Genomic DNA, 24598 nt, shown 5'->3' with positions numbered 1-24598 from the left:
TGTTTCAGCCATGTCCAGAGACGCAGGGCCTATTGACAGAGGGTGCATATCCTCACCCCATCCTGTTTGTTGCAATACCACATGGCGGTGGTGTTGTCCATCAACACCTGAACTAGTCTTCCCTTGATGGAAGGAAGATAGGCTTTCAATGCCAAGTGAATTGCACGAAGCTCCAACAGGTTGATGTGGAGCAAGGACTCCACCGGAGGCAGAGTCATCTCATCTCCACCTCTTCCAGATGGCCACCCCAACCCAGGATTGATGCGTCTGTCACTACAGTTGGGGAAGGGAGAGGGTCCACTACTGTCCCAATCGCGGTTCTTTAACTTCCACTGCAGACCTTTTGTGGTTCCCTCTGAGATCTGGACCATCTGGAAGAGATCCCCCTGATGCTGTGCCCACTTGGACTTCAGGTCCCACTGCAGAGCCCGCATATCCCAGCAGGCATGTGTTACCAGCAGTGGACCTTGAGGGTCAGCGGCTTCTGAGTTAGTCTCATCGAAATCCAGGATAGAGGCTGAAACATTGAATCACATCTTTAATAACCTGGACTTGCTGCTCGGGACACGAAACTGCACTGTGTCCGATGAAAGGGAGTGCCGGAGAGGGAGTCAGGGGTGACCACAGCATGTTGATAGTGAACCTCGCCGAGTGCAGGAGGATCGCAATAGTCTGAAGGTGGGAAGCGACTGTATGGGGTGAGCCCGCCTTCAACAGCCAAACGTCTAGGTAGAGGAAGACTGGAACCCCAGACCTCCGCAGATGAGCTGCAACCACGCCATCACTTTCGTGAACACTTGAGGGGCGCCGATAAACCCGAAATGAAGCACAGCAAGTCGAAAGTGCTCTTGGCCCACTGTGAACGTAAGTAACGTCTCGGGGCAGGCAGGACGCGAATGTGGAAATATGCATCCTGCAAGTCCAATGCTACCATCCAGTCTTATTTTTCAAGAAGAGATTGAGAAGGCACTGGTCTAGGATAGGACAAAATCTTCCGTCCTCTTTTGGCACCAGAAAGTAACAGGAATAACATCCACAACCTACTTCTGATTTAGGCACCCTCTCTATGATTCCCTTGGCCAAGGAGAGATGGTCCTCTGTCAGATGATCATATGTGGGTGACGGAGTAGTCACAAAGAGGAGGGAGTAGCCCCTTTGGACGATCTGGAAGACCCAGCGGTCTGATGTCACTAATCACCAGTGGGGCAGGTGATGGTGCATATCCTGCCTCCCACTGGATGCCCATGATGGTCTGAGGACAAACTAAAGAGGCTTGGAGGCAGCTGCTGTCAGGGTAGTCGTGAACAGAGTCCACTGCATGTCCCACATGGTCTATGGGACCCGTGCCCTCAGCCATGAAAAGACTGAAAAGCCTGCTAGCTGTGGTGGTTGGGAGGGTATGGGCGCGGCTGGAGACCCCTTTCGTGGCCATGAAAGGAGTATTGGGGTTGGTGAGGGGCCATGCACTAGCCTGTGGTCCTTGCCGTTGTTCTGCTGTCCTTAAAGCGTTGAATATGCCTTCTCTCGCGAGAGCAATAATTGGCATGTCCATGAGGGTAGCCTGCTCATCCCCTAACCCTCCACTCCCCCCCAATCAAAATAGCAGGTGTGGCACCACATGGCCACAGACTATGTAATCCATCTGCCCAGCGAGTTGGCTTGCACCTTATGGTGAACTTTGCTGCATCTCACCCATCAGCAATAGCCAGAGTAAGTATGGCTCATGCCTCAACTAAGACTATAGGCAGAATTTGCGCAACCGAGTCCCATATCTTATGGCAATAAAGGCCCAATAGGCACCCAGTGCTACTGTGGGCAATTGCAGGTCCAAGTTCTCAGCCACCCTACACACCACCATTGCAAAAGAGGCACCCTCCTACATGGCCACTGTAGGAGAGACCAGGCTAGTGTTGAGTGAGGTGTCAAACCCACTGGCCTCTGCCAGTTTCTCATACCAGTTGTCCTGTTCCTCTTCCAAGAGCTGGCAACCATAAGGATGCATAGACCCCTCCAATGGATCTCCCTCTCCTGGTCTATCAAATTAATAAGGCAGTGGCTCTGCTCTGAGAAGCATCGACCCAGTCAGGCCGAAGTCGGAAGATGTCCATCCGGCTCCCTGTTGGAGTCAAAAAGAATGAAGGGATGGTGCCGCCTAGTGGTATCAGAGGGACCTGCACTGGAGAGGTTGCAGAGGAAAGTCTGTCTCGCTGGCGGCTCTGCTCCAGATCCAGCAAGGGATCCTAGCAGCAGACTGTGCAGAGGACGAACCCGCTGGCCTTGGTCCAGTAGGAGCACCTCCCGTGACCCGCGGGCACAAAGGTGCTGCCAGATGGGCTGGTCCACCTGTATATGAGGCACATGACCTCAAACTCTTCAGCTGAGCAGAGGTCGCACCCAGAGAAGCGCAGAGCAGACTGCGGTTTAGGTTCCTCTGACTCGCTTGGCCTGAAGTGCCGACGCTCCCGCTTCTTGTCAGAAGACTTCGACGGATGCACCAAAGTTGAAGATCTCTTCAAATTCTTGTACTTGCGGGACTTACCCAACAACTGTCAGGAAAGGCTCCGTGAAATGGTCCCGGGACCTTCTGTATGAATGGGACCTCAAGTGTCGTGAAGTCAACCGGCGTCGTGCAGCAAGGATCTTGAGGGAGAACTCCTGCAGCGCTTGGCAGGTCTTGGAGTTATGGTCCCGCTCCAAGTACCACAAACATACCAAGTGGAGGTCCATCACCAACATTTGCCTGTGGCAGTCCCCACATGGTTTGAAATCAGCCAATTTCTTGGGGGACCTGACCTAACACCAGGAGAAAATTCTCAAAAAAGTTAGACAACAGCCAGTCAAAAACGGACTGGTGGTTAGCTCAGATCAATTCCGCGCTATCTGCTGTGTAAAGGAACAAACTAGAGTCAGCGCGCTGTGGTGGTGCCTATATAGGTACCATGCACACCACTGCTGATGAGTCGAACAACTTCACCTACCAGCGCGTAGGGGTTACTGCTCAAAAATCATCCGGATCTAGTCAGACACCTGGGGAAATACTAAGGTAAGGAATCTGTGGATGGAAGCGTCTATCAGATTATTCCATTAAGAAAGTTGAATAGCAATTCAACAAAAGTCCTCCCTGCCTTTGTCCTCAGTAACAATTAGGTTTTGTTCTTTCTGAAAGTTTTACCATTTCACACCAGCAACACAACTAGCCTTATGTTACCCAGCCAGATCACAACTGTAAAAGAAGGCCTCATATTGGATTTAAATAGTGGATTGACTAATTGCATGTTTGTCTTTTTAAACCTATTTTTGAATTTGTTTTTTAATCCTGTTCCTCAAATAAGTTACATTTAATAAAAACATTGAGTTTACCCAACTTACTGTTACTAAAGAAAAGAATGAAAAGCTCAGTCAGCGTTGTACACTGAAACCACTGATCTAAATGTAAAGCGGTTTTTAACAGCAGGTGCATTAAGCTCCAGAGCACCCTCATAGATATAGAGCAATCTAGGATTTGCCTTCTTCTGCAGCCTTTCATCCTTTCTTTTGCCGGTTAGCGCTGGGACGCCCCTTTGCTTGGGCAGCTGTGCGCTATATAAATTCATGTAACATAACATCTAACCAGTCACAAGATAGAGGAACATGCCAAATGTGAACTAGGATAATAAATAGACCATATTGTCTACAAATTATAAGGCGAGCTAACAAATAATGCACATTTTCTTCTACATCTATTATCAAGATGTATTTTATTGCCTAGTATTTAAAAAAAATACCCTTTTTACACATGCAGATATTATTCCAGACACTTGCAGTTTGCAGATCCCAGCTGGTTAAAAGAGTTCAGCCAAACTTGGTTAAACCAGGCTTGTAAAAAAAAATGTTAACAGAGCTCCCTTTGAAAGCTAATAAAGAAGGCGCCTGCCTTCAAGTCCATTGAGCTGGGGTGAATAGGTCACAATAAAACAAACAGTACAAGTGGGCTGCTTAAAATAAATGAAAGAGAAAACCTATCTTCAAATAAAGAACCTGAGTTACAGCTCTGGAGTGTTAGAGTATGGAGCACAACCACACCTTCCAGCTGCACTCTTCCAATGCAATGTGAGGGCAGCACTGGAGCGCTAAATCACCCACTGGGATGTGCCTGAAATGCATCAGGTGCAATGCACACATCCACTGCTTCATGCTACAACTCTGCCGGATGTGGCATTGTTAAGCCTGCTCGGATATTCAGCTCAAGACCAGCAAAGCATTAGCTATAAGAGTCAATAAAAGACAACCAAGGCTGTTCAAACTACAGTAGAAACAGTCAGTCTTAGAGCTCCCAATTGGTATCCCTTCCAATACTTCCAGTTAGACAAAGAAGTGACGTAAGTAGAGAAGATGCGCTTGGCACTAGAGAGTTCCGCATATGCTGCCATATATGATACTATTGTACCGATCGATATGCTTGAGCCAATTGTCTCCCTAGCTACTGAGCATGCAAGGACTCAATGGCCGGTGTGCCTTATGCCCTTGGTAGCTAGTTGTAGTCTGTAGTGAGCATTTTGCCTCAACAGGCAGACTACAACAGTAAATAGGTAAAAGTCCATCAATCACACTGCAAAAAAATACAAATAGCAAATGGCTGTCCAGTGGACTGATGTAAAGTGTGAATGACACGAACAAAAAAAAAACAATGGCTGTATTATGGGTAGAATCAAAATATGTATTACACTCCAACAAAGCAATGATAGAAGGAGGCCAACCCAAGCCATTGATTTTTTTGATCCAGGTTTTATTTTTGTCTACATAAAATGCAGACTGATATACCTGAAATTCTTTAAGTGGTAAACATAAAATTTTCTTCTATTACAATGTGACTACCCACAGTAAAATCACGGTTTCATAATTACCTTAAATTGCTTATTTTTATCCTCCAAAATATCCATATGCTTGGCAATTTCACCATCTGTTTTTGAAGAAGCAGGTTTGTTTTGCTCGGCCTGCAAAGCGGCAATTTCTTCCTCTAGAATAGCCACCTGTTCTGACAAATCTTTGTTTCTCTTTACCTCAGCTCGCAGCTCCTACAACAGAAAAAGAATACACTAGTAAACAGCCTTGTAGAATCATTCATCTCTTTGTAGAGAACACCTCTGAATAGGTCCATGCCAATTGTGTGAGCTTCAGTTGCTATACAAGTGTGTGTATGGCACATGTCAAAAAGCTGCTTTTGATTTCTCTCAAATGAATTAGTTACTATAGTTAGTACTTTTTCTGGTGGATACTCAACCTAACTGCAGATTCCTCACCATTAGAATATCCAGAGATGTCAGACTAGATCCTAACGCTTTCAGAGCAGTGCTCCTGTGTGTCGCTAGGTAGCACTGTGTGGCTCTGTGCTGACTTTGTTCCGCCCCGGAAATGACAGACAGGAGCCGCATATAAGCGCTACCGGTTAGTGCCGCGATCACTTTCTTTCTTGACTCTTTCTGCGCTATTGGATGGGGAGCACAACAAAACTGGAAGCACCAGTATGCAGATTTTAAATCATGGAGCATTTTTAGGTGGTAAACAGAGACCACTCCACAGAATGGGGAGGCGGGAGAGCAGTGAGGAATTTGGGGTTAGAGTACCTACCGAACAGAAGAACAAGTTACTTACCTTCGGTAACGATGTATCTGTAAGAAACATTAGTTAGTTAGATTCCTCACCTTAGAATATCCCCAGGCGTCAGACTGGATCCGGAAGATTTTTCGTCAGCAATACCCCTTGCGCGTCGCTAGGCGTCGTCTGCGGCTCCGCGTCCGTCGTCGGCGTCGTGCGCCGGGATGACGTCGTCGGAGTACTTAGACGCCGCCCTCGCGCGCTGACGTCAGTTCTTGTACATAGCCTTCCGCGCCAGGAACGCAGAGCCATGCAAAGACCGACACTGGTGCCAAAAATAAAAAATAGGGGCCTGAAAGGACAACCTTAACCCTAGATGTCAGTTCGCAGAACGGGGAGGATGGGTGGGTCGGTGAGGAATCTAACTAACTAATGTTTCTTACAGATACATCGTTACCGAAGGTAAGTAACTTGTTCATCTGAAAGAAACACGTTAGTTAGATTCCTCACCTTAGAATAGATACCCAAGCAATACCATCCCCGGTGGTGGGTCTGCGAACCAAGATCACACCAGAAAGTCCTGGAGGACAGAACGGCCAAAGAAGCCATCCCTCCGGACTTGGCTGTCAAGGCAATAATGCCTGGCAAACGTGTGTAGCGAAGCCCACGTCGCCGCCTGACAGATGTCCTGCAAAGGGACTCCCCGTCCCAAGGCAGTAGTAGCCGCTGTGGCCCGAGTAGAATGGGCGCGCAGCCCAGCAGGAGGGTCCTTTTTAGCCAAGGAATAGCAAATTTTTATACACAAAACGACCCACCGAGAGATGGTCCGTTTGTGCACAGCTTTCCCCTTCTTAGCACCCACGTACCCAACAAAAAGCTGGTCGTCCACCCGGAACTGTTTTGTGCGGTCCAGATAAAAGGAGAGCGCACGTTTTGGGTCCAGACGGTGGAGCCTCTCTTCCTCTTTGGAAGGATGCGGAGGCGGAAAGAAGGTGGGCAAGGTGACAGACTGCCCAAGGTGAAATGGAGTCACCACTTTAGGAAGAAAGGAGGGACGAGGCCGAAGGACAACCTTGTCCGGATGAACAGACAGAAAAGGAGGCTTTGAAGATAAAGCCTGGAGCTCACTCACCCGTCTAGCCGAGGTGATGGCTACCAGAAAAGCAGTCTTAAGAGTCAGAAGACGAAGAGGGCAATTGTGAAGAGGCTCGAAGGGAGCGCACATCAAGAATGTCAAGACCAGATTCAAGTCCCACTGAGGCATTACAAAAGGGACCGGAGGGAACGTGTGTGTAATGCCTTTGAGAAAGCGTGTAACCACAGGGGACTTGAAAAGAGAAGGCTGATCAGGAAGCCGCAAGAAGGCGGAGATGGCAGCAAGATAACCTTTCAGGGTGCCCAGGGCAGAGCCCTGCCGGGCCAGAGAAAGAAGAAAGAGGAGAACCTCAGAAAGAGGGGCGGAAAGGGGATCCACAGCCTTTGCTGTGCACCATGCCACAAATTTGTTCCACCGGCAGGCGTATACCGACTTTGTGGAGGGACGCCTGGCTGCCAGAATGATATCACAGACTTCAGGAGGCAAGTCAAATGGCATCAACTGCCGCCGCTCAATCTCCACGCATGGAGGTGGAGGCTGGACAGGTTCGGGTGGAGGACCGTCCCCTGCTGCTGCGACAGAAGATCCTCCCGAAGGGGCAGACGAATCAGGGGATCGGTCAACATACTGAGTAGCTCGGGATACCAGTATCTTCGTGCCCAATCCGGAGCCACCAAGATGACTTGGGCCCGGTCGTGCCTGATCTTCTTCAGCACTCTGGGCAGAAGTGGTATAGGCGGAAAGGCGTACAACAGACCGCAACTCCACTCGTGACGAAAAGCGTCGCCGAGCGAGTGCCGCCTTGGAAATTCCAACGCGCAGAACTGCTGACATTGCGCGTTCTCTTCGGTGGCGAATAGATCTAACCAAGGCTCTCCCCACTGCTGAAAGAGACCTTGCGCCACTTCGGAGTTCAGACGCCATTCGTGATCCATCATGCACTGGCGGCTGAGTTCGTCTGCTCTGGCGTTCAGAGAGCCCGCCAGATGTTGAACCACCAGGGTGACGCCCTGGTGTTCCAGCCATGTCCAGAGGCGCAGAGCCTCCTGACAAAGGGTCCACGACCCCACCCCGCCCTGTTTGTTGCAATACCACATGGCGGTGGTGTTGTCCGTGAACACCAGCACGACACTTCCCCTGACAGAGGGAAGGAAGGCTTTCAGTGCAAGCCAGATCGCTCTCAACTCCAACAGGTTGATGTGGAGACGAGACTCCGCCGGAGACCAGAGGCCTCTGATCTCCGCCTCTCCCATATGGCCACCCCATCCCAGGAGGGACGCATCCGTCACTACGACATGCTCCGGTTGGGGAAGGGAGAGGCTCTTGCCCTTGACCCACTCGCGGTCCGTGAGCCACCACTGCAACTGTTGTGCAGTGCCCTCCGAGATCAAGACATGGTCGGACAGGTTGCCGTGATGCTGGGCCCACTGAAACTTCAGGTCCCACTGCAGAGCCCGCATGCGCCGCCTGGCGTGATGCACTAGTAGGATGCAGGAGGCCATCAGCCCCAGAAGCCGCAACACTAGCCTGACCGAAACCCGGGATAGAGGCCGAAAGATGGGAATCAGGGCCTGTATATCCCGGACCCGCTGTTCCGGCGGATGGACCCGGAACTGCGCCGAATCGAGAACCGCTCCGATGAAGAGGAGCTTCTGAGAGGGACTCCGGTGTGACTTCGGCACGTTGATGGAAAACCCCAGCAAATGCAGGAGATCCGCCGTAGTCTGGAGGTGGGAGACGACTGCCTGGGGCGAGCCCGCCTTCAACAACCAGTCGTCGAGATAGGGGAAGACTGGAACCCCTGATCTGCGCAGATGAGCTGCGACCACCGCCATCACTTTCGTGAACACCCGAGGGGCACTGGTGAGGCCGAAGGGGAGCACGGTAAACTGAAAGTGCTCTTGGCCCACCGTGAACCGCAGGTAACGCCGGTGGGCCGGCAGGACGGGGATATGGAAATATGCGTCCTGCAAGTCCAACGCTACCATCCAGTCTCCAGGGTCTAGGGCAGCTAAAACCTGAGCCAACGTTAGCATCTTGAACCTTTCCTTTCGGAGGAAGGCATTGACATTCCGGAGGTCCAAGATAGGGCGTAGGCCCCCCTTGCCCTTCTTGGGAACCAGAAAGTAGTGGGAATAACAACCACGACCTACTTCTGGACTCGGAACGCGCTCGACGGCCCCCTTGGCCAAGAGAGCCGAAACTTCCTCGCGGAGAAGATTCAAATGATCCCCCGAGATACGGTGGTGCTGCGGTGGCATGGCTGGAGGGGTCGTCTCGAAGGGGAGGGAGTAGCCCCTTCGGACGATTTGCAGCACCCACCTGTCCGATGTTATGGACCGCCAGTAGAGCAGGTGATGGCTAACTCTGCCGCCCACTGGCGTGGTATGGGCCTGAAAGCTCGGACTAGGAGTGCTTTGAGGCGGATGCTGCCGGGGTGGAGGTGGGCTGACCACGTCGTCCTCCATTTCCGCCACGGCGGAAACCACGTCCGCGACCGCGCGCAGGTTGGTTCTGCGGCTGGTGGCTTTGCGGACGCGAGGAGGCGCCCCTTCCTTGGCCACGAAAGGGGCGAAAAGCGGAGGTGTGCGCCCGCGGAGCCGAGAGGCCCAAGGACTTGGCCGTAGCCCGGGAGTCCTTGAAGCGGTTCAGCGCACTGTCCGCCTTCTCACCAAACAGGCGAGTGCCATCAAAGGGCATGTCCATGAGGGTGGACTGGACATCCCCGGAAAATGACGTGGACCGCATCCAGGCGTGGCGGCGGAGCGCCACCGTGGTGGAAATCGCCCGACCCAGCGAGTCCGTGGTGTCAAGCCCACAGCGTATGGCGTGCCGTGCTGCATCCCTCCCATCGGCCAAAGCCTGGGTAAGGCGTGTCCGGGCCTCCTCCCGACACAGGGGCAGCACGTCCTCCACCGTATCCCACAGAGAATGGGAATAACGGTCCAAGAGACAGGCGGTGTTCAAAGACCGCAGGCCCAAACTAAGGGACGAGAACAGTTTCTTGCCAAACTGCTCGAGTCTCTTGGAATCCCGGTCCGGCGGAGCGGTCGGGAAGGAGGATTGGGAGGTAAAGGCCTGGATAACCAGACTCTCGGGGGTGGGGTGTTGGGACAGGAAACTGGGGTCGCCCGGAGCAGGGCGGTGGCGCCTGGCGACGTTCCTATCCACAGGAGGAACTGTGGAGGGCTTGGACCAGGTGCCCTGCAGAACGTCAGTGAGGGCCTCATTGAACAGCAGCAGAGGCTCAGTGGAGCTTGCTGCGGATTGAAGCACCTCAGTGAGGATGTTAGTCCTCACAGCCACGGCAGGCAGCTCGAGCCCAAGGGCTGTGGCTGCCTTGCGCAGCACCACAGAAAATGCTGCACCCTCCTCCGAAGCCACAGTCGGAGGAGAAGTGAATCCAGTGTCTGGCGAGGTGTCCAGCCCACTGGCCTCCCCCAGTTCATCTGCCCAGTCCTGTGAAAGCTGTGACTGAACAGCCATAGGGTCCTCGAACCCCTCCCAGTCGCCCCCGTCTTCCGATTCCTGATAGACAGGAGGAATGATCGGATCCGGACTGTAGAGATGATAGGTCTCAAGCGGCGCCGGCCGTGGCGTCGGTCGACGCCGTTGCGGCGTCGGGTCCGGAATAGGGCTAAACTGGGGTTGGACGCCGTCCGGAGTCGGCGCCGAAGGCGTCGGCGGCGCCGGAGGCGAAGGCGTCGGCGCCGGCGGTTCATTCGCCGGCGCCGGTGGAGGAGTGATTAGGTTAACCGGCGTCGACGGGGGCCCCGGCATGGGCCCCGCGGGGACCTGCGGCGTCGAGACCGGAGTCGTCGACGGCGCCGGGGCCGGAGCCGCCGGCAGGCAAGGTCGCCCAGTCGAGCCCGCGGGGCCCGAAGGCGCGCCAGCGGGCGTCGACGGCGGGGCCAGTCTCCTCATGGCCGAGAGGTAGGCACTGATCTCCGCCGACGTCGCGTTAGTCCCAGGGACCGGAGGGTGTGGGGACGAACGCGGCGCCTGCGGCTCCGCTGGAGCCGCGGGGGTGGAACCACCCTGACCCTCGGCCGAGTCGCGCGACCGACGAGGGGAGTCCGAAGAGCGATGTCGCCTCTTGGACTTCTTAGAATGTTTGGACTTACCCGACGACTTGGAGCCGGACGATCGGTGGTGGCGTCGGCTAGGGCTCCGCGAGCGATCCTTGGACCTCCTCCTGGACCGGGATCGCGCACGACGCGGAGCCGAGTGGCGAAGCTCGAGAAGCTTGCGGGACCGCTCCCGCCTAGCCTTCGAAGTCAGGGCCTGGCAATCGGAGCACGACTCCGCGTCGTGGTCGGGGCCTAAACAGTAAAGGCACCGGCGGTGGTGATCGGTCACCGACATCAGTCGATGGCAATCCTCGCAAGCATTGAACCCAGGCATCCTACCGGCACCAGATGTCGACAGACAAGGATCAAAAGTGATCAAAAAAGATTTAGTCAAAAAAGACTAAAAGGGGTAGCTCTCCCGGATCTGCGCTTACTGGCGCGGAAAAAAGAAGAACTGACGTCAGCGCGCGAGGGCGGCGTCTAAGTACTCCGACGACGTCATCCCGGCGCACGACGCCGACGACGGACGCGGAGCCGCAGACGACGCCTAGCGACGCGCAAGGGGTATTGCTGACGAAAAATCTTCCGGATCCAGTCTGACGCCTGGGGATATTCTAAGGTGAGGAATCTAACTAACGTGTTTCTTTCAGATAGTTACCATAGATAAGTAACTCGTTTTTCTGACAGATACTTCTAACCGCTGATTAATCACCTTTAGAACAGATACCAAAGGAGTACCTCCCAAGGTGGAGAGTCTGTGGAGTGGGCTCAGCTGTTAGAATAACTGTAGAAAATGAAGAAGGCAATCTGCCATAGTGGAATAGAATAACACCACAAAATACAGTGAGGGAGGCAAACGCAAGCTTCAGTAGAATAGAGAAATATAATTAGACATAGCAGAAATGGAAAGCTACAGGCCCGCATTGCGAGAACATGTTTTGAGAAAAAAGTAAATAAGGTAGCGAGGAAGCATCGGATAGGTGGGAAATTGGGCCTTAAAGAGCAGAAGACATTTAGGGAGTTGAGCACAGCTAGTCTCTGAAGAGAAACACCAAGGACAACAGGTAATACAAGCGGTAGTGTAGACACATAACCAAATAACACACACACACACACGTCTCGTATCAATAACCATGTGATTAGATTTTTTGTTTAAAGTATTACTTCTGATATGATTTTATGCTCAAAAAGAGGTGTGGTCCTATATTTTGCATATTTGATGTATTTACGCTAAAAAGTGTATAAAAGAAGCTCACCGCCGATTTTAAGTTGGAGGTCAGATTCCAGTTCCACGGAGCTGACTGACCTTCCGTGTATGCTTATATTAAAAACTTTGTACTATCTTGCCACAGAAGCCGTGCCTTCTTTTTCTTTTGTGCGGCAACATTTGGTGGAGTCAGCCAGGAGTTAATCTAGACTGTCCAAGGCTACGTCCGCTGGAAGAGCTGTCTGCCCTTGATTGAATGGAAACTGCGTAAAAATCAGGTAAGCAGACGCTGAGTGTTGTACGAAAGTCTGCCTATTCAAAAGATGGGCAGGGAAGGGTCCTTGTTCGAAGGCAAAAGAGGGGAAACGAGAACTAACTTTTTTGTACCTTAAATTTTTTAAATACATGGTTCTCTGGCAATTATAGTATAGAAATGCATGCATTGGGTTTTTCTTTTATTGGGAACTAATGAAATGCATGTGGTGGTTCCCGGTATATGCCGGAAGACTAGCTAGTGTAAATTTCCTTTTGAAATAGAAGGGAAGAGACGCTCCTACAGGAGTGATCTAGAAGGCAGTAGTGCATTACCCAGGAGAATAGCTGCTGGAAGAGCTGCTCCTTTGGGAGTGATCTAGAAGGCTGTAGTGCATTACCCGGAAGGAAATCTCTGGAAGAGACATTCCTTCGGGAGTGCCCACAGGTATTTCTGTTAGATCTAGAGGGCTTTTATAGAAATAGTGAGATGGGACTGGGTAACAAGTGTGTGAAGACTGACTTGGTAAAGAGACAGCCATTCAATCGGTGCTGGCAGGCTTTACTCTGATTAACTCAGACACCAGGCTCCCAAAATACCAGAGTTGAGATATCTGGAAGGCGTCTTTAAGGAAAAGCAAAAGAGGATGAGGCATCAGTTGGAGAATCTGATGGTTGGGTAACAGGACAGCGAATTGCTGGTGTCAATTGACTTTGCACTGAGCACTGCCAGACCCTAGGTTGCGAATCCGAAAAGCACATTAGTGGCATATGCATAAGGAAGACGACAAAGAGCACAGTGTAGGATGATCATAATTGACACATTATAGAGACCCAAACGCAAAGGAGCGCAGAAGATCCAGAAACCCCAAGCGATGAAAAACAAAAAGAGAGGGATCAAATTAAAGGAACAAAGCAAATGCCACCCGAAGGGAGGCGAGTGCAGAAGACCAAGCTGAAGGATCCTCGCAGAACGGGGAGGAAGGGCGGGCCGTGAAGGAATCTGCAGATAGAATCGTCTCTACCAGATACATCGTTACTGAAGGTAAGTAACTTGTACATCTGATAGAGGCTACTAGCCGCAGATTTCTTAACATAGAATAGATACCCTAGCCATACCCAGAGGGGAGGAGGGTCTGCGAGAGAACCTCACCAGCTTGGAAGAACACAGCACCCAAAAAGGGGATGTCATGGGGACAGGAAGGACGGCCCAGTACCCACCAAGCAAAAGTAAGCAAGGAGAAGGAAGGCCAGGATACCACAAGCCTACCCGAGGAGCAAAGGGCGTCCTCCAGAAAACTCAGAGGGGCAGAAGGCACCCCGCGAGTACCAGAGAAAGAAAAGAACCACCCTCAAAGCCAAGGAAAAAATGGAGGAACAGAGGCAGAGTCCGCCCCAGGAGAACACACAGAGAAGGGGACAGCTGAATGGGTGTCTATCCCGAAGCCGGTAACAAGGCCGGAACGGTTCCACAGTCGAGAAGCACAGACGTGAGAAAGAAGACACAGACGCGCAAAGCTCCAACAAGCAAGGGACAGGAACACAGGCTGACACGGCGAGGTCCACGGAGGGGGACCAAAACTACCAGGAGCGCGCAGCAGACAGCTGGTGTTACACCTGGCACCTTGGCGTGAGTTTCCCTTCCACTTTTTGCTGATGTGCCTCATGTGTTTTGTTGGTGTTAGCTGCTCAGGGCACTGTGCCACTGCTAATCAGTGCCACAGTGCAAGTACTCCCTTTGAAAAGTGTATACATTGAGTGGTGTCCATGTTTGGCTTATTTGGTTTACTATCAGCCCCTAGTAAAGTGCACCAGGAATGCCAGGGCTTGTAAATACAAATGCTGCTGGTGGGCTTGCAGCACTGGTTGTGCCACCCACAGAAGCGGCCTAGTAAAATGTGTCTAGGGTCTGCCATTGCAGACCCTGCGTGCAGTCTGGTACTGTCATGCTGACTACGCAAGTGCACCTACTTGCCAGTCCCTAAACCTTCCCTTAACTACATATTAGTCACCCCTCTGGTAGGCCCAAGGGCAGGGTGCATTGTAGGCATAAGGTAGGACATGCCCTGATGTGTGTGACATGCCCGAATAGTGAATTACAGCCATTTTCGTTTTTCACTATTGAAGGCTACCTGCTCTCCATAGTCCAAAATGGGCTGCTGGAATTATTACACGCTATAATCCCAGCGGACTCAGAGAGCATGGTAGAAAGTCAAGTTTAGTATGCCTGAACTCAGAATAATAAAATACTTCTTTTAGTAAAGTTTATTTTAATATCTTGTGTTTGTAAATACTACTGTTAGAAAGTTAGTATTTACTTGCCTACGCCATTTCAGTCCGCCTCTGCTGTGTGTGTGTGCTGCCTAGGTTCAGTGAGGGGCAGGGCTGGAGAATTCCAGGAGACAGCCTGGCTGCCAGGTGGTGGGTAGAGAGATTACACCAGGATGGGTGGGAGGAGTACACCTTGACTCTGAATAGACCTGTGCTCTCCCACCACAATGCTGGCTCCGCCCCCTGTGGAGCGGCTGGTGTCTCTGCCCTGTGCACTTAAAGGAAAGAGCAGAGTCACCACAACAAAGAGCTCGAAAACCAGACTGAGCCAGGCACAGGCCCCCTGGTGACAAAGAACAAAATAAACTGTGTATAAAAGAAGGAGCCCTGCTCCTAAGAAATCAGATCCTGTTTATGCCAAGAAGAACCTCTGCCCGAAGAGAAGGACCTGGGAAAGCTGCATGGAGGAGTACTGTCTCTAAGCCTGAGAGGCTGGCCTGTGGTGGGTGTGAGAAGTTGGCCTGATGTATGATGTCACTAATTCTAGTATACACCCTATATCAGTCCAAACAACCCTTATGGTGATTGGTTGTAAAGTCAACCTTATAGACCACTATCCTAGTGGTAGCATGGACAAGAGCAGTCTTAGGCTAAACTCTGAATGGCATGTGAAGCCAGCTGTTATACCATTTGTAACCCCTTGAATACCAAATGAAAGGACACCACAACAGATATATATATAAAATAAAGTGTATTTATTCTAGTCAAACCCTCAGCACTCTTTATGAGATTCGAGGTAAGTACAACACAGTCTTATTCAAGCATACATTAAGTCACACAGGTAAGCAATACAGTTAGGCCCTAGGGGCCACGCAAACCATATACTAAGTAAGTGGTATAAGGACCACTGTCACGGAAATAGGATAGGCCTAGGCCTAGGGAATCACTGGGGCTACACTACACTACTAAAGGTTAGGAAGTGGGAGGCCCACGGGATTCAGGTGCAGAGTGGAAACACTCACGCATAATGCGTATAATCGATAGAAATAGTACAGTTTAGAATTAATAAGGTTTAGGACACTTCTGAAGCAACTAGGAAGTCGAGACTTGAGAACTAGACACTAGGATAGTCAATATCCTGATGAGCACCGGGGTACCCAAGTTACCTAGCCCACGGGCTGCGGGTGCATAGGTGTGAAGTTGCGTCGGGTTTCGTCGTCGACTCCTATGGATGCCTGAAGGAAAGATGCTGACAGACAGTCAGTGAAGAGTGTCCGGTGGATCCCAAGGCTGGGATCAAGAAGGAAGGATACCTGCAAGCAGAAGGGACAGAGTCTGGGTCACTAGCCAGTGACCACGTGGAACCAGGAAGGGACAAGGCAATGTCGAGAGTTTGCAGGTGAAGAGGTGAAGCTTGTCGCAGCAGCCACGGGTACCAGGAGACGTCGAGGACGACCAGGACCAGGAGGCGAGCTGTCCCACGAAGGCTCTTGGTGTCGGCGGCATCGAAGTCGAACTAGGACTCACCAAGCCTTGGCAAGCGGAACCCATGAAGAATGAAGGACTTGCTTCTGGTGAAGACCAGGAAGGTCTGGGGTGCTTCCCTTTTTCAGAAGAGCAGTAGCCAGTCTGGAGGAGCCAAACCAGCAGTCGAAAGTTACAGGTGTGTCGTCGCAAAGGTTACTAGCCAACGGGCCAGTGACCGGACAGACGCGGCAAGCAGGAAAATGCAGAAGGGCCCCTCGCAGGACTCGTGGAGTGTGGGGGGCTGATCTTCGGTGCAGATGGTGCTTGGGGTTGGGGCTTCTCAATCCCCGGTGCACAACTTCGAGGGTGCCTCAGAAGCTGCGCTGGAAGATACTCGCCACTTTTCCCAGGTAGCCGGTCCCACGTCTCTCGTCGCCTCCACAGATCTCAGCTCGGCTGTGGATGTGGATCAGGGTCGGAGAAGTCTGGAAGTCCAGGCTCTGGTCAGGCTCTGCAGTCGGTCCCTCGTAGAACTTCAGCAAAGCAAAGGGTAAGTCTCTTGGTGGTGCCTGTTTGCACAGGGTGGCCACTCCTTGGCCACAAGGGAGATTCTTCAGTCTTCTTCTTTCGTCGAATGTCGAAGGTCCAGAGTTTCTGTTCAACTTGCAGGTTCAGGATAATCTAATCTCCTGGGGCCCAGCTACCACACTTATACTAATCTGGGGGGCTGGGTTGCCTGCTAGGTCACGCCTTATGGGTGGGACCTGGTGCCTGCTAGGTCACGCCTTATGGGTGGGACCTGGGAGGGGGGTGGTTACACTCCCTTCCCTTTGTCCAGTTTCGCGCCAGGACTGGGGCTGGAGTGCCCCAGCACCGGTTTGAACTGGACTACGCATGGGACACCTTGTGTGCCCCAGGCATGTCTCATTCCTTTCAGCCCTCCCTGCCCCAATACATTAAAGTCTGTCTGGGGAGGTGCTAGCACCTCCCCAAGCAGGAAACCTATTGTCCAAGCATCCCTTGCCAGGATCACTCCCAGCAGCAGGAGGTCAGACTCGTGTCTGTGGCAGCAGCATCCATTTTGTGATGCTGAGGCTTTGGTCAGAGTTAAACAGCAAAGTAGGATTTTAACATGTCTCTCCCTCTAGAAGGGAGGAATAATATCCTCATCACCAGAAATGGTATGGGGGTATTATTCCAAAGTGTTAGACACCTTACACAACATGTTTTGATAAAGCCAAACCATAGTTACCATAACCGTTTAAGATTATAAGGCACTTTAAGAGTATATGGTAGGCCATATCATAGAACAGCTATAAGGACATGGTTCCGAAAGCTGCAGACAGGCTCAGCTCATGCTAGAGCACCATCTCACATGTTACCAAGCACTCTGCCTCCAGGATTGTTAAGGCCTGCCATAGGAGTGGCTGATAGGTACACATGTGTCTATTTTAAGGGTAGATATAGGTATACTATATCTAAGCAAGGGGTGATTACACGACCTTGCCCCAGCTGAGTGATCAGCCAGTTGTGTCTGATTGGAAGGCCAGACCAGGGGTGGCATAATACATGCTGCAGCCCCTGGGAGGCCTAGGGTACACCTATGCCCTGGGTACCTAGGGTACACTGTACAGGGTCCAATAAGGTGATCCTTACCAATTGGGTATGTACCTAGGGTACATGGAGTCCATTTTAAAGAGAGAGCAGACAGCCTGAGACCCTGAATAGCAGGATCTCAGGCCAACTAAGTCGAAAAACCAGCTAGACACTAGGCAAAAAGTTGGGGGTAACCATAGTCAGATATCCACCTTCCTACAGTGGGTGCCTTGCTGCTGGAAAGAGAGGAAGAAAAGACTGAGAAAGACTTTAAATTCAACTTGTGCTTTAAAAACAATCTCCAAGGGCTTGCTTGTGAACTTGCCCCCGAACTGCGCCCCAGGAACAGTGGGCGCTACCCCTCCCTGGAAGAAGAGGAAGCTGCTGTGGGTGGATTGCTAACGCTGACTCCAGAGAACTTGTGTGCCCCCATCTCGCTGAGCAACGAGACTCCTGATCGACTGTGCTGCTGTGAGCACCGTGAAGGCCTGCCCTGCCTGGCCTGAACAAAGTGAACAACTGTCCCCTCGAGCCGGAGCTCGCAACGTAAGGAGAGACTGCCTGTGTCCAAGCGCCGAGCCTCTGCGACCCCAGGCTGTAGAGACCACTGTGAGGACCGACGGCGCACTGGTTCGCCGATCCTGGCCGATGCCTACAGCGCTGCGCGCTGAAAAATCACCCCCCGAGCTGCCCCTCCTGCTTCCAACATCGAGGTGTGCTGTGACGTCCTGAGGCCGCCCCCCCGAAGCATCACCGTCCACTGACCAGTGGGACTGCAACGCGGGACGCCCCTGCCAAGGACTGCTGAGGCCGCCACGAACTTTGCCCCCAAGAAGAAGGTACTGTGAGCCCCAAGCGCCCCTGTACGACACGTACTTTCCTGTGTACGGTCCGTACGGCGCTGTCGTCCCACTCACGCGGGAAGCGCGAGTCTTAGTGCGATTCGCACCATGCCCGTACGGCGCGACCCTGCACCTGTACGGCCCGTACCGCTTTAAAGAACTAGACGCTGCTCACGTGGGAAGCGTGAGGAGTGGCAAGAGGCGTACCGGACTCGTATGACGCGTACCTACGAAGGTACGGCCCGTACGGCTTGAGTCCCAGTACGCGTGCTCACGTGGGAAGCGTGAGAAACGGCACGAAGCTTTCTAACACTGGTACGAAGCATACGGAGGGCCCTACGAAGCGCACAGACCCCCAGAAAGTGCAGATTGCACCAGAAGTGACCATTTAAAGAAGGATTAGTTACTTACCTGTAATCCTAGTTCTCATCCAGGGGTATACTCATCAAAGTCATAATCTATGAATAATCCCCGCCCATGTGCGGGATCCCGGAGCATATAAAAAATACATATATATACATATATATATATACATATGTGAAAACATATAAATGCAGCCTAATAATGTTCAAAACATGGCAATGCTGTAAATTACATATTTTTGCATAGTAGTGCCCCCGTAACCCGTAAGGAAAAAAGGAAGCATCAGGCAAATTATAACACAGCACTGCTTTATTGCCATAAAGCAACATGTAATTGTAGGCATTCGCCAGTAGGCTGCAGTAGAGTATCAAGAAACCAAGAAAACTGACACCCTGCTGTAGGAGAGTAGGGTCTGCAATCCTATGATCACCCAGATTTTTTGCTTTTGCTTCATTGGTTTACGACTTTCCCTGGCTGTGGGCCTGCCAATCAGACCCACAGCCTAGCTGTTCTCTCTCGAAATTAACACACATGTACATTAGGTGCATCCACCAATTGGAACTGGACCGCCTTGTCAGTCCCTGTCTCAGCATACCACAGGTATCCAGGGCATCGGTGTACCCAGGGCCTGCAGCATGTATTATGCCACCCCTGGATGGCCGCCCAAATCTGACACAACTGGCTGCCCGACAGCTGGGGCAAAGTGGTGTAATCACCCGTTGCTGTAGGTGTAGTATTCCTACACCTAACCCTAAAATGGACACATGGATTCCTATCAGTCACTCCTATGGCAGGCCTTATCAATCCTGAAGGCAGAGTGCAGGGAACCATGTGGGGCGGTGCTCTGGCGCGAGCTGAGCCCGTCGACGGCTTGCGGAACCAAGTCCTAATAGCCGTTCCATGGTGACGCGGGCCAACTACTTTGAAATGCATTATAATCCTTGCGGTTATTTGCTAACTTTGGCATCGCATCACCTACACATGTCGAGTAAGGTGTCATACGAATTGGAATACGAACCCCTCGCCAGTCCTGGCGACGGGGTTAGCATTCCCCCCTTTTAGAGGGGCACGACATGGAAGTAACCTTGAACCCCGGTTAAAGTTGACTCAAGCCTCAGCATCACAAAATGGATGCTGCCACCAGACACAAGTCTGACCTCCTGCTGCTGGGAGACCTTCCAGCGAGGGGAGCTTGGACAAAGGGTTTCCTGTCGAGGGCGGTGTTAGCACCATCCCAGACAGGGTTTGTGTATCCCAGGTAGGCAGGGCTGAAAGGAAGGTGATTGCAAGTGGCACCCTGGCGCTCACTGTGCATAGCCCGGCTCAAACCAGTTTCGGGGGCAACCCTGCCCCTGAGCCGGGGCGAAGCCGGACAAAGGATAGGGGTGTCACCACCCCCCTCCTGGCTCCACCCATAGGTAGGACCTAGTCACGGGCCAGCCCCTTTTCTTAGAATAAAGGTAGGAGCGAGTCCCCTTCCCAAATTGGATAATTCTGAATCTTGAACTACTTTCCACGAAAGGAACTCTTGACTATTTCTGAAGACTCTCCCTTGTGGCTAAGGAGTAGCCACCCTGCACCAGTAGGCACCACCTAAGCGCTTGCGGTTTGCTGTAAGTCTCTCCTACGGATCAAGACTGTCCAGCTCGACGAGACCCGGGTTCCCTGCCATCTCTGACCTCTTACCTACATCATCAGCCCAGCTGAGAGTCGTAGGTGTGACAAGACCTGCGGGACCGGCCATCTTCAGAACCTGCACGACGCTTATCTAGCACGCCCACCGAGGGACCCTCGAGTGAGTGCACCTAGGGTTTGAGAAGCCCTAACCCTGAGCAGCTCCAGCACCGAAGTCTGCCTCCCCAGCATCCACGAGATCTGCGTGGGGGCCCTTCCGCTCCTTGCTGTTCACCGCGTTGTCCGACCACTTGCCGACCGGCTTGTGGCCCTCTTCACGACGCACCACGATTGTTTCATCACTAGTCTGGTTGCTCCAGACTGGCTCTTGCTCCCCTTCAACAGAGGAGTACCACGGACCCTCCTGGTCCACTCCAGACGCCATCTTGACTCCACCGCGTAGGCTCGCCACTGCCAAGACCTGCTGCCCCACTCCTGGGCCCAGCATCATCGACAGCAGACACCTTCGTGGGACAGCTCGCCCTCCATCCTGGTCACCGCCGCGCCTCCTGGTCTGAGGAACAGCCGAGTCCGACGTCATCCACTCACCTGGTCGAGGTGACTTCAGCCGGTACCCTCCTGGTGCCCACACGATCGCTGGCTAGCGGTTGAGAACTGAGTCCCCTCTGCTTTCAGGTTTCCTTCATCCCCGATCCAGGCTTGGATCTCGCTGAACATCGTCACTGGTCGCCTGCCAGCAACTTCTTCTTTCAGGCTCCTGAGACTACAACGAGGACTCCCGACATCTTGCCGAACCTCCCGCAGCCGCAGCCTCTGGGCTAGGTAACTCGAGCATTTCGGTGCTCCATCGCAGGTTCGCTCTACAAGTGTCCAGTTCCTTTTTCGTTTAGTCCCACTGATCGGATCCCTCCGGAATCAGTAACTCCAGACTCTAACCATTCGCATTTCACTGATAGTGTAGATGGTTTCTCGTGCCCCTCGGGCATTTGTGTAAATTGTGCAACTGAAGTATTTTCGTAAGAGTTTTGTAGTGTGCTTAGCTCCCTGACTCATAAAGAGCCAGGGTAGTCTTGTTATAAATAAATATCCTTTATTTTCATAACAACTTGTGTGGTGTCCTTTCACGTGGTGTTCAAGGGGTAAATGTGGTGGTAAAACAGCTGGCTTAACACGCCCTCTAGAGTTTAGCCTAAGACTGCTCGTATCCACGCTACTAGGATAGCTGGTCTATAAGGTTGACTTACAACCAATCATCAATAAGGGTCGTTTGGAATGATACACAGTGATCACTAGAATAGTGATCACTACATATCAGGCCAACTTCTCACACCTGCCTTTAAGGCATTAGAGTAGGGGGACCGTGCCTTTAAGGCCTGCCTGTGACCCCCTGCTCCCATGATGCACTACAGGTGGCAGTTGGGCCAGTTCTTTTTGGCGGTGCCTCCGCACCTGAGTAGATCTGCCTTCCATACATCACTTATTTAAAGAGAAAACATTGCTCGTCCGGGGAGGTGGGTGGGTCGCTTATGACTTTGATGAGTATACCCCTGGATGAGAACTAGGATTACAGGTAAGTAACTAATCCTTCTCATCCAGGGGATACTCATCAATAGTCATAACCTATGAATAGAGTAGCAAGCCCATACCCAAAGTCTCGCGGACGAGCAAAAAACAGTTAAAAAAACAAACAGCAAAATACATTTTGCATTTACAGTTATGCAAACAGGTTCCTCAGAGAAGCCTGCCCCACCTGGGCGTCGGCCTGCGCGTCTGAATCTAGGCAGTAATGGCGCGTAAAAGTATGGACTGAGCGCCATGTAGCCGCTTTACAGATCTCAGACATGGGAACGTTGCGAAGGAGTGCTACCGTAGAAGCCTTCCCTCGAGTAGAGTGTGCTCTAGGTTTACCCTGCAGAACTTTGTGGGATAGTTGGTAAGCCAAAGCTATACAAGAGACAATCCATCTTGAAATAGAGGTCTTGGATGCAGCCAGCCCGGTATTCGTGGGCCCATAGTTCACAAAGAGCCTGTCTGACTTTCTAAGAGTAAGGGTCTTAGCCAGATAGAATTTCAAAACCCTCCGGAGGTCAAGAGAGTGTAGGGCTCTCTCCGGGGGAGTGGTCGGTTGAGGAAAGAAGGTGGGCAACGTGATCACCTGGTTAATGTGGAAGTCCGGGACCACCTTGGGTAGGAAGCTCGGATGGGTACGGAGCACCACCCTATTAGCATGAAACACAGTGTAAGGTTCCTTGCAGCAGAGGGACTGAATTTCACTAACCCTAAGGGCCGAAGTGATGGCTACTAAGAAGGCAGCCTTCCACGTCAGATGTTGCAAGGAGGCCTTATGAATCAGTTCAAAAGGGGCTCCCATCAGCTTAGAGAGAACGATGTTCAGTTCCCAGGAAGGAGACCTCACAGGTGGGTAAACTTTCTAAAGCCCTTCTAAGAAATCCTTTACCACTGGCATCTGAAAGAATGAGGTCTGGGTATGTAGGAGAGTAGGGTCTGCTTTCTATGTTCACCCCCACTTTTTGCTTTTGCTTTACTGGTTTTCGACTTAGATGTGGCTGTGGGCCTGCTAATCAGACCCACAGCCCTGCTGTTCTCTCTCTAAATTAATACTATGTACTTTAGGTGCATAACCCAATTGGATAGGGTCACCTTATTGGCCCCTGTACAGTGTACCCTAGGTACCCAGGGCATAGGTGTACCCTAGGCCTACCAGGGGCTGCAGCATGTATTATGCCACCCCTGGCCTGGCCTTCCATTTTGACACAACTGGCTGATCACTCAGCTGGGGCAAGGTCGTGTAATCACCCCTTGCTTAGGTGTAGTATTCCTATACCTAACTTACATATAGACACATGTGTACCTATCAGTCACTCCTATGGCAGGCCTTAACAATCCTGGAGGCAGAGTGCTTGGTAACATGTGAGATGGTGCTCTAGCATGAGCTGAGCCTGTCTGCAGCTTTCGGAACTAAGTCCTTATAGCTGTTCTATGATATAGCCTACCATATACTCTTAAAGTGCCTTATAATCTTAGACCGTTATGGTAACTATGGTTTGGCTTTATCGAAACATGTCGTGTAAGGTGTCTAACACTGTGTAATAATACCCCCATGCCATTTCTGGACATGAGAATATTATTTCCCCCTTCTAGAGGGAAAGACATGTTAAAATCATACTTCAACTGTTGGCCTCTGACCAAAGCCTCAGCATCACAAAATGGATGCTGCTGCCACGACACAAGTCTGACCTCCTGCAGCTGGGAGTGATCCCAGCCAGGGAGGCCTGGACAATAGGTTTCCTGCTTGGGGGGGTGCTAGCACCTCCCCAGACAGCCTTTAGTGTATTGGGGCAGGGTGGGCTGAAAGGAATGAGACATGCCTGGGGCACACAAGGTGTTCCTTGCATAGTCCAGTTCAAACCGGCGCTGGGGCACTCCAGCCCCAGCTCTGGCGCGAAACTGGACAAAGGGAAGTGGGTGTAACCACCCCCTCCCAGGTCCCACCCATAAGGCGTGACCTAGCAGGTATCCCAGCCCCCCAGATTAGTATAAGAGTGGGAGTTGGGCCTCAAGACTTTAGATTATGCTGAACCTGCAAAACTGAACAGAAACTCTGGACCTTCGACATTCGACGAAAGAAGAAGACTGAAGAATCTCCCTTGTAGCCAAGGAGTGGCTACCCTGTGCAAACAGGCACCATCAAGAGACTACCCTTTGCTTTGCCCACGTTCTACGAGGAACCGACTGCAGAGCCCGACCAGAGCCTTGACTTCCAGACTTCTCCGACCCTGATCCACATCCACAGCAAAGCTGAGATCCGTGGAGGCGACGAGCGACGTGGGACCGGCTACCTGGAAAAAGTGGCTAGTAACTTAAAGCGCAGCTTCTGAGGCACCCTCGAAGTTGTGCACCGGGGATTGAGAAGCCCCAACCCCAAGCACCATCTGCACCGAAGATCAGCCCCCCACACTCCACGAGTCCTGCGTGGGGCCCTTCTGCATTTTCCTGCTTGCCGCGTCTGTCCGGTTGCTTGCCCGCTGGCTGGGGGCCTTTGTGACGACGCTCCCTAAAATCTTCTGCGCTGGTTTGGCTCCTCCAGACTGGCTCCCGCTTCTCTGCAAAGAAGAAGCACCCCAGACCTTCCTGGTCTGAACCAGAAGCAAGTCCTCCGTTCTTCGTGGGTTCCGCTTGCCAAGGCTTGGTGAGTCCTAGTCCA

The 24598-nt window shown here is 51.9% G+C and overlaps 1 protein-coding gene across 2 annotated transcripts in view; it reads right to left on the bottom strand.

Annotated features, from left to right (window-relative positions):
- The window catches only part of CENPE (centromere protein E), a 1911253-nt gene that overhangs the window by 563149 nt on the left and 1323506 nt on the right, over window positions 1-24598 (bottom strand). For both annotated transcript variants that reach the window (XM_085641421.1, XM_085641422.1), the window contains one exon: window positions 4884-5054. In XM_085641421.1, the coding sequence (XP_085497547.1) occupies window positions 4884-5054 (171 nt within the window). The remainder of the gene's footprint in view (window positions 1-4883; window positions 5055-24598) is intronic.

This window comes from Triturus cristatus, chromosome 2_2 (assembly GCF_964204655.1).
Source record: "Triturus cristatus chromosome 2_2, aTriCri1.1, whole genome shotgun sequence".
NCBI lineage: Eukaryota > Metazoa > Chordata > Amphibia > Caudata > Salamandridae > Triturus > Triturus cristatus.
This window is presented reverse-complemented; position numbering and strand designations above follow the sequence as displayed.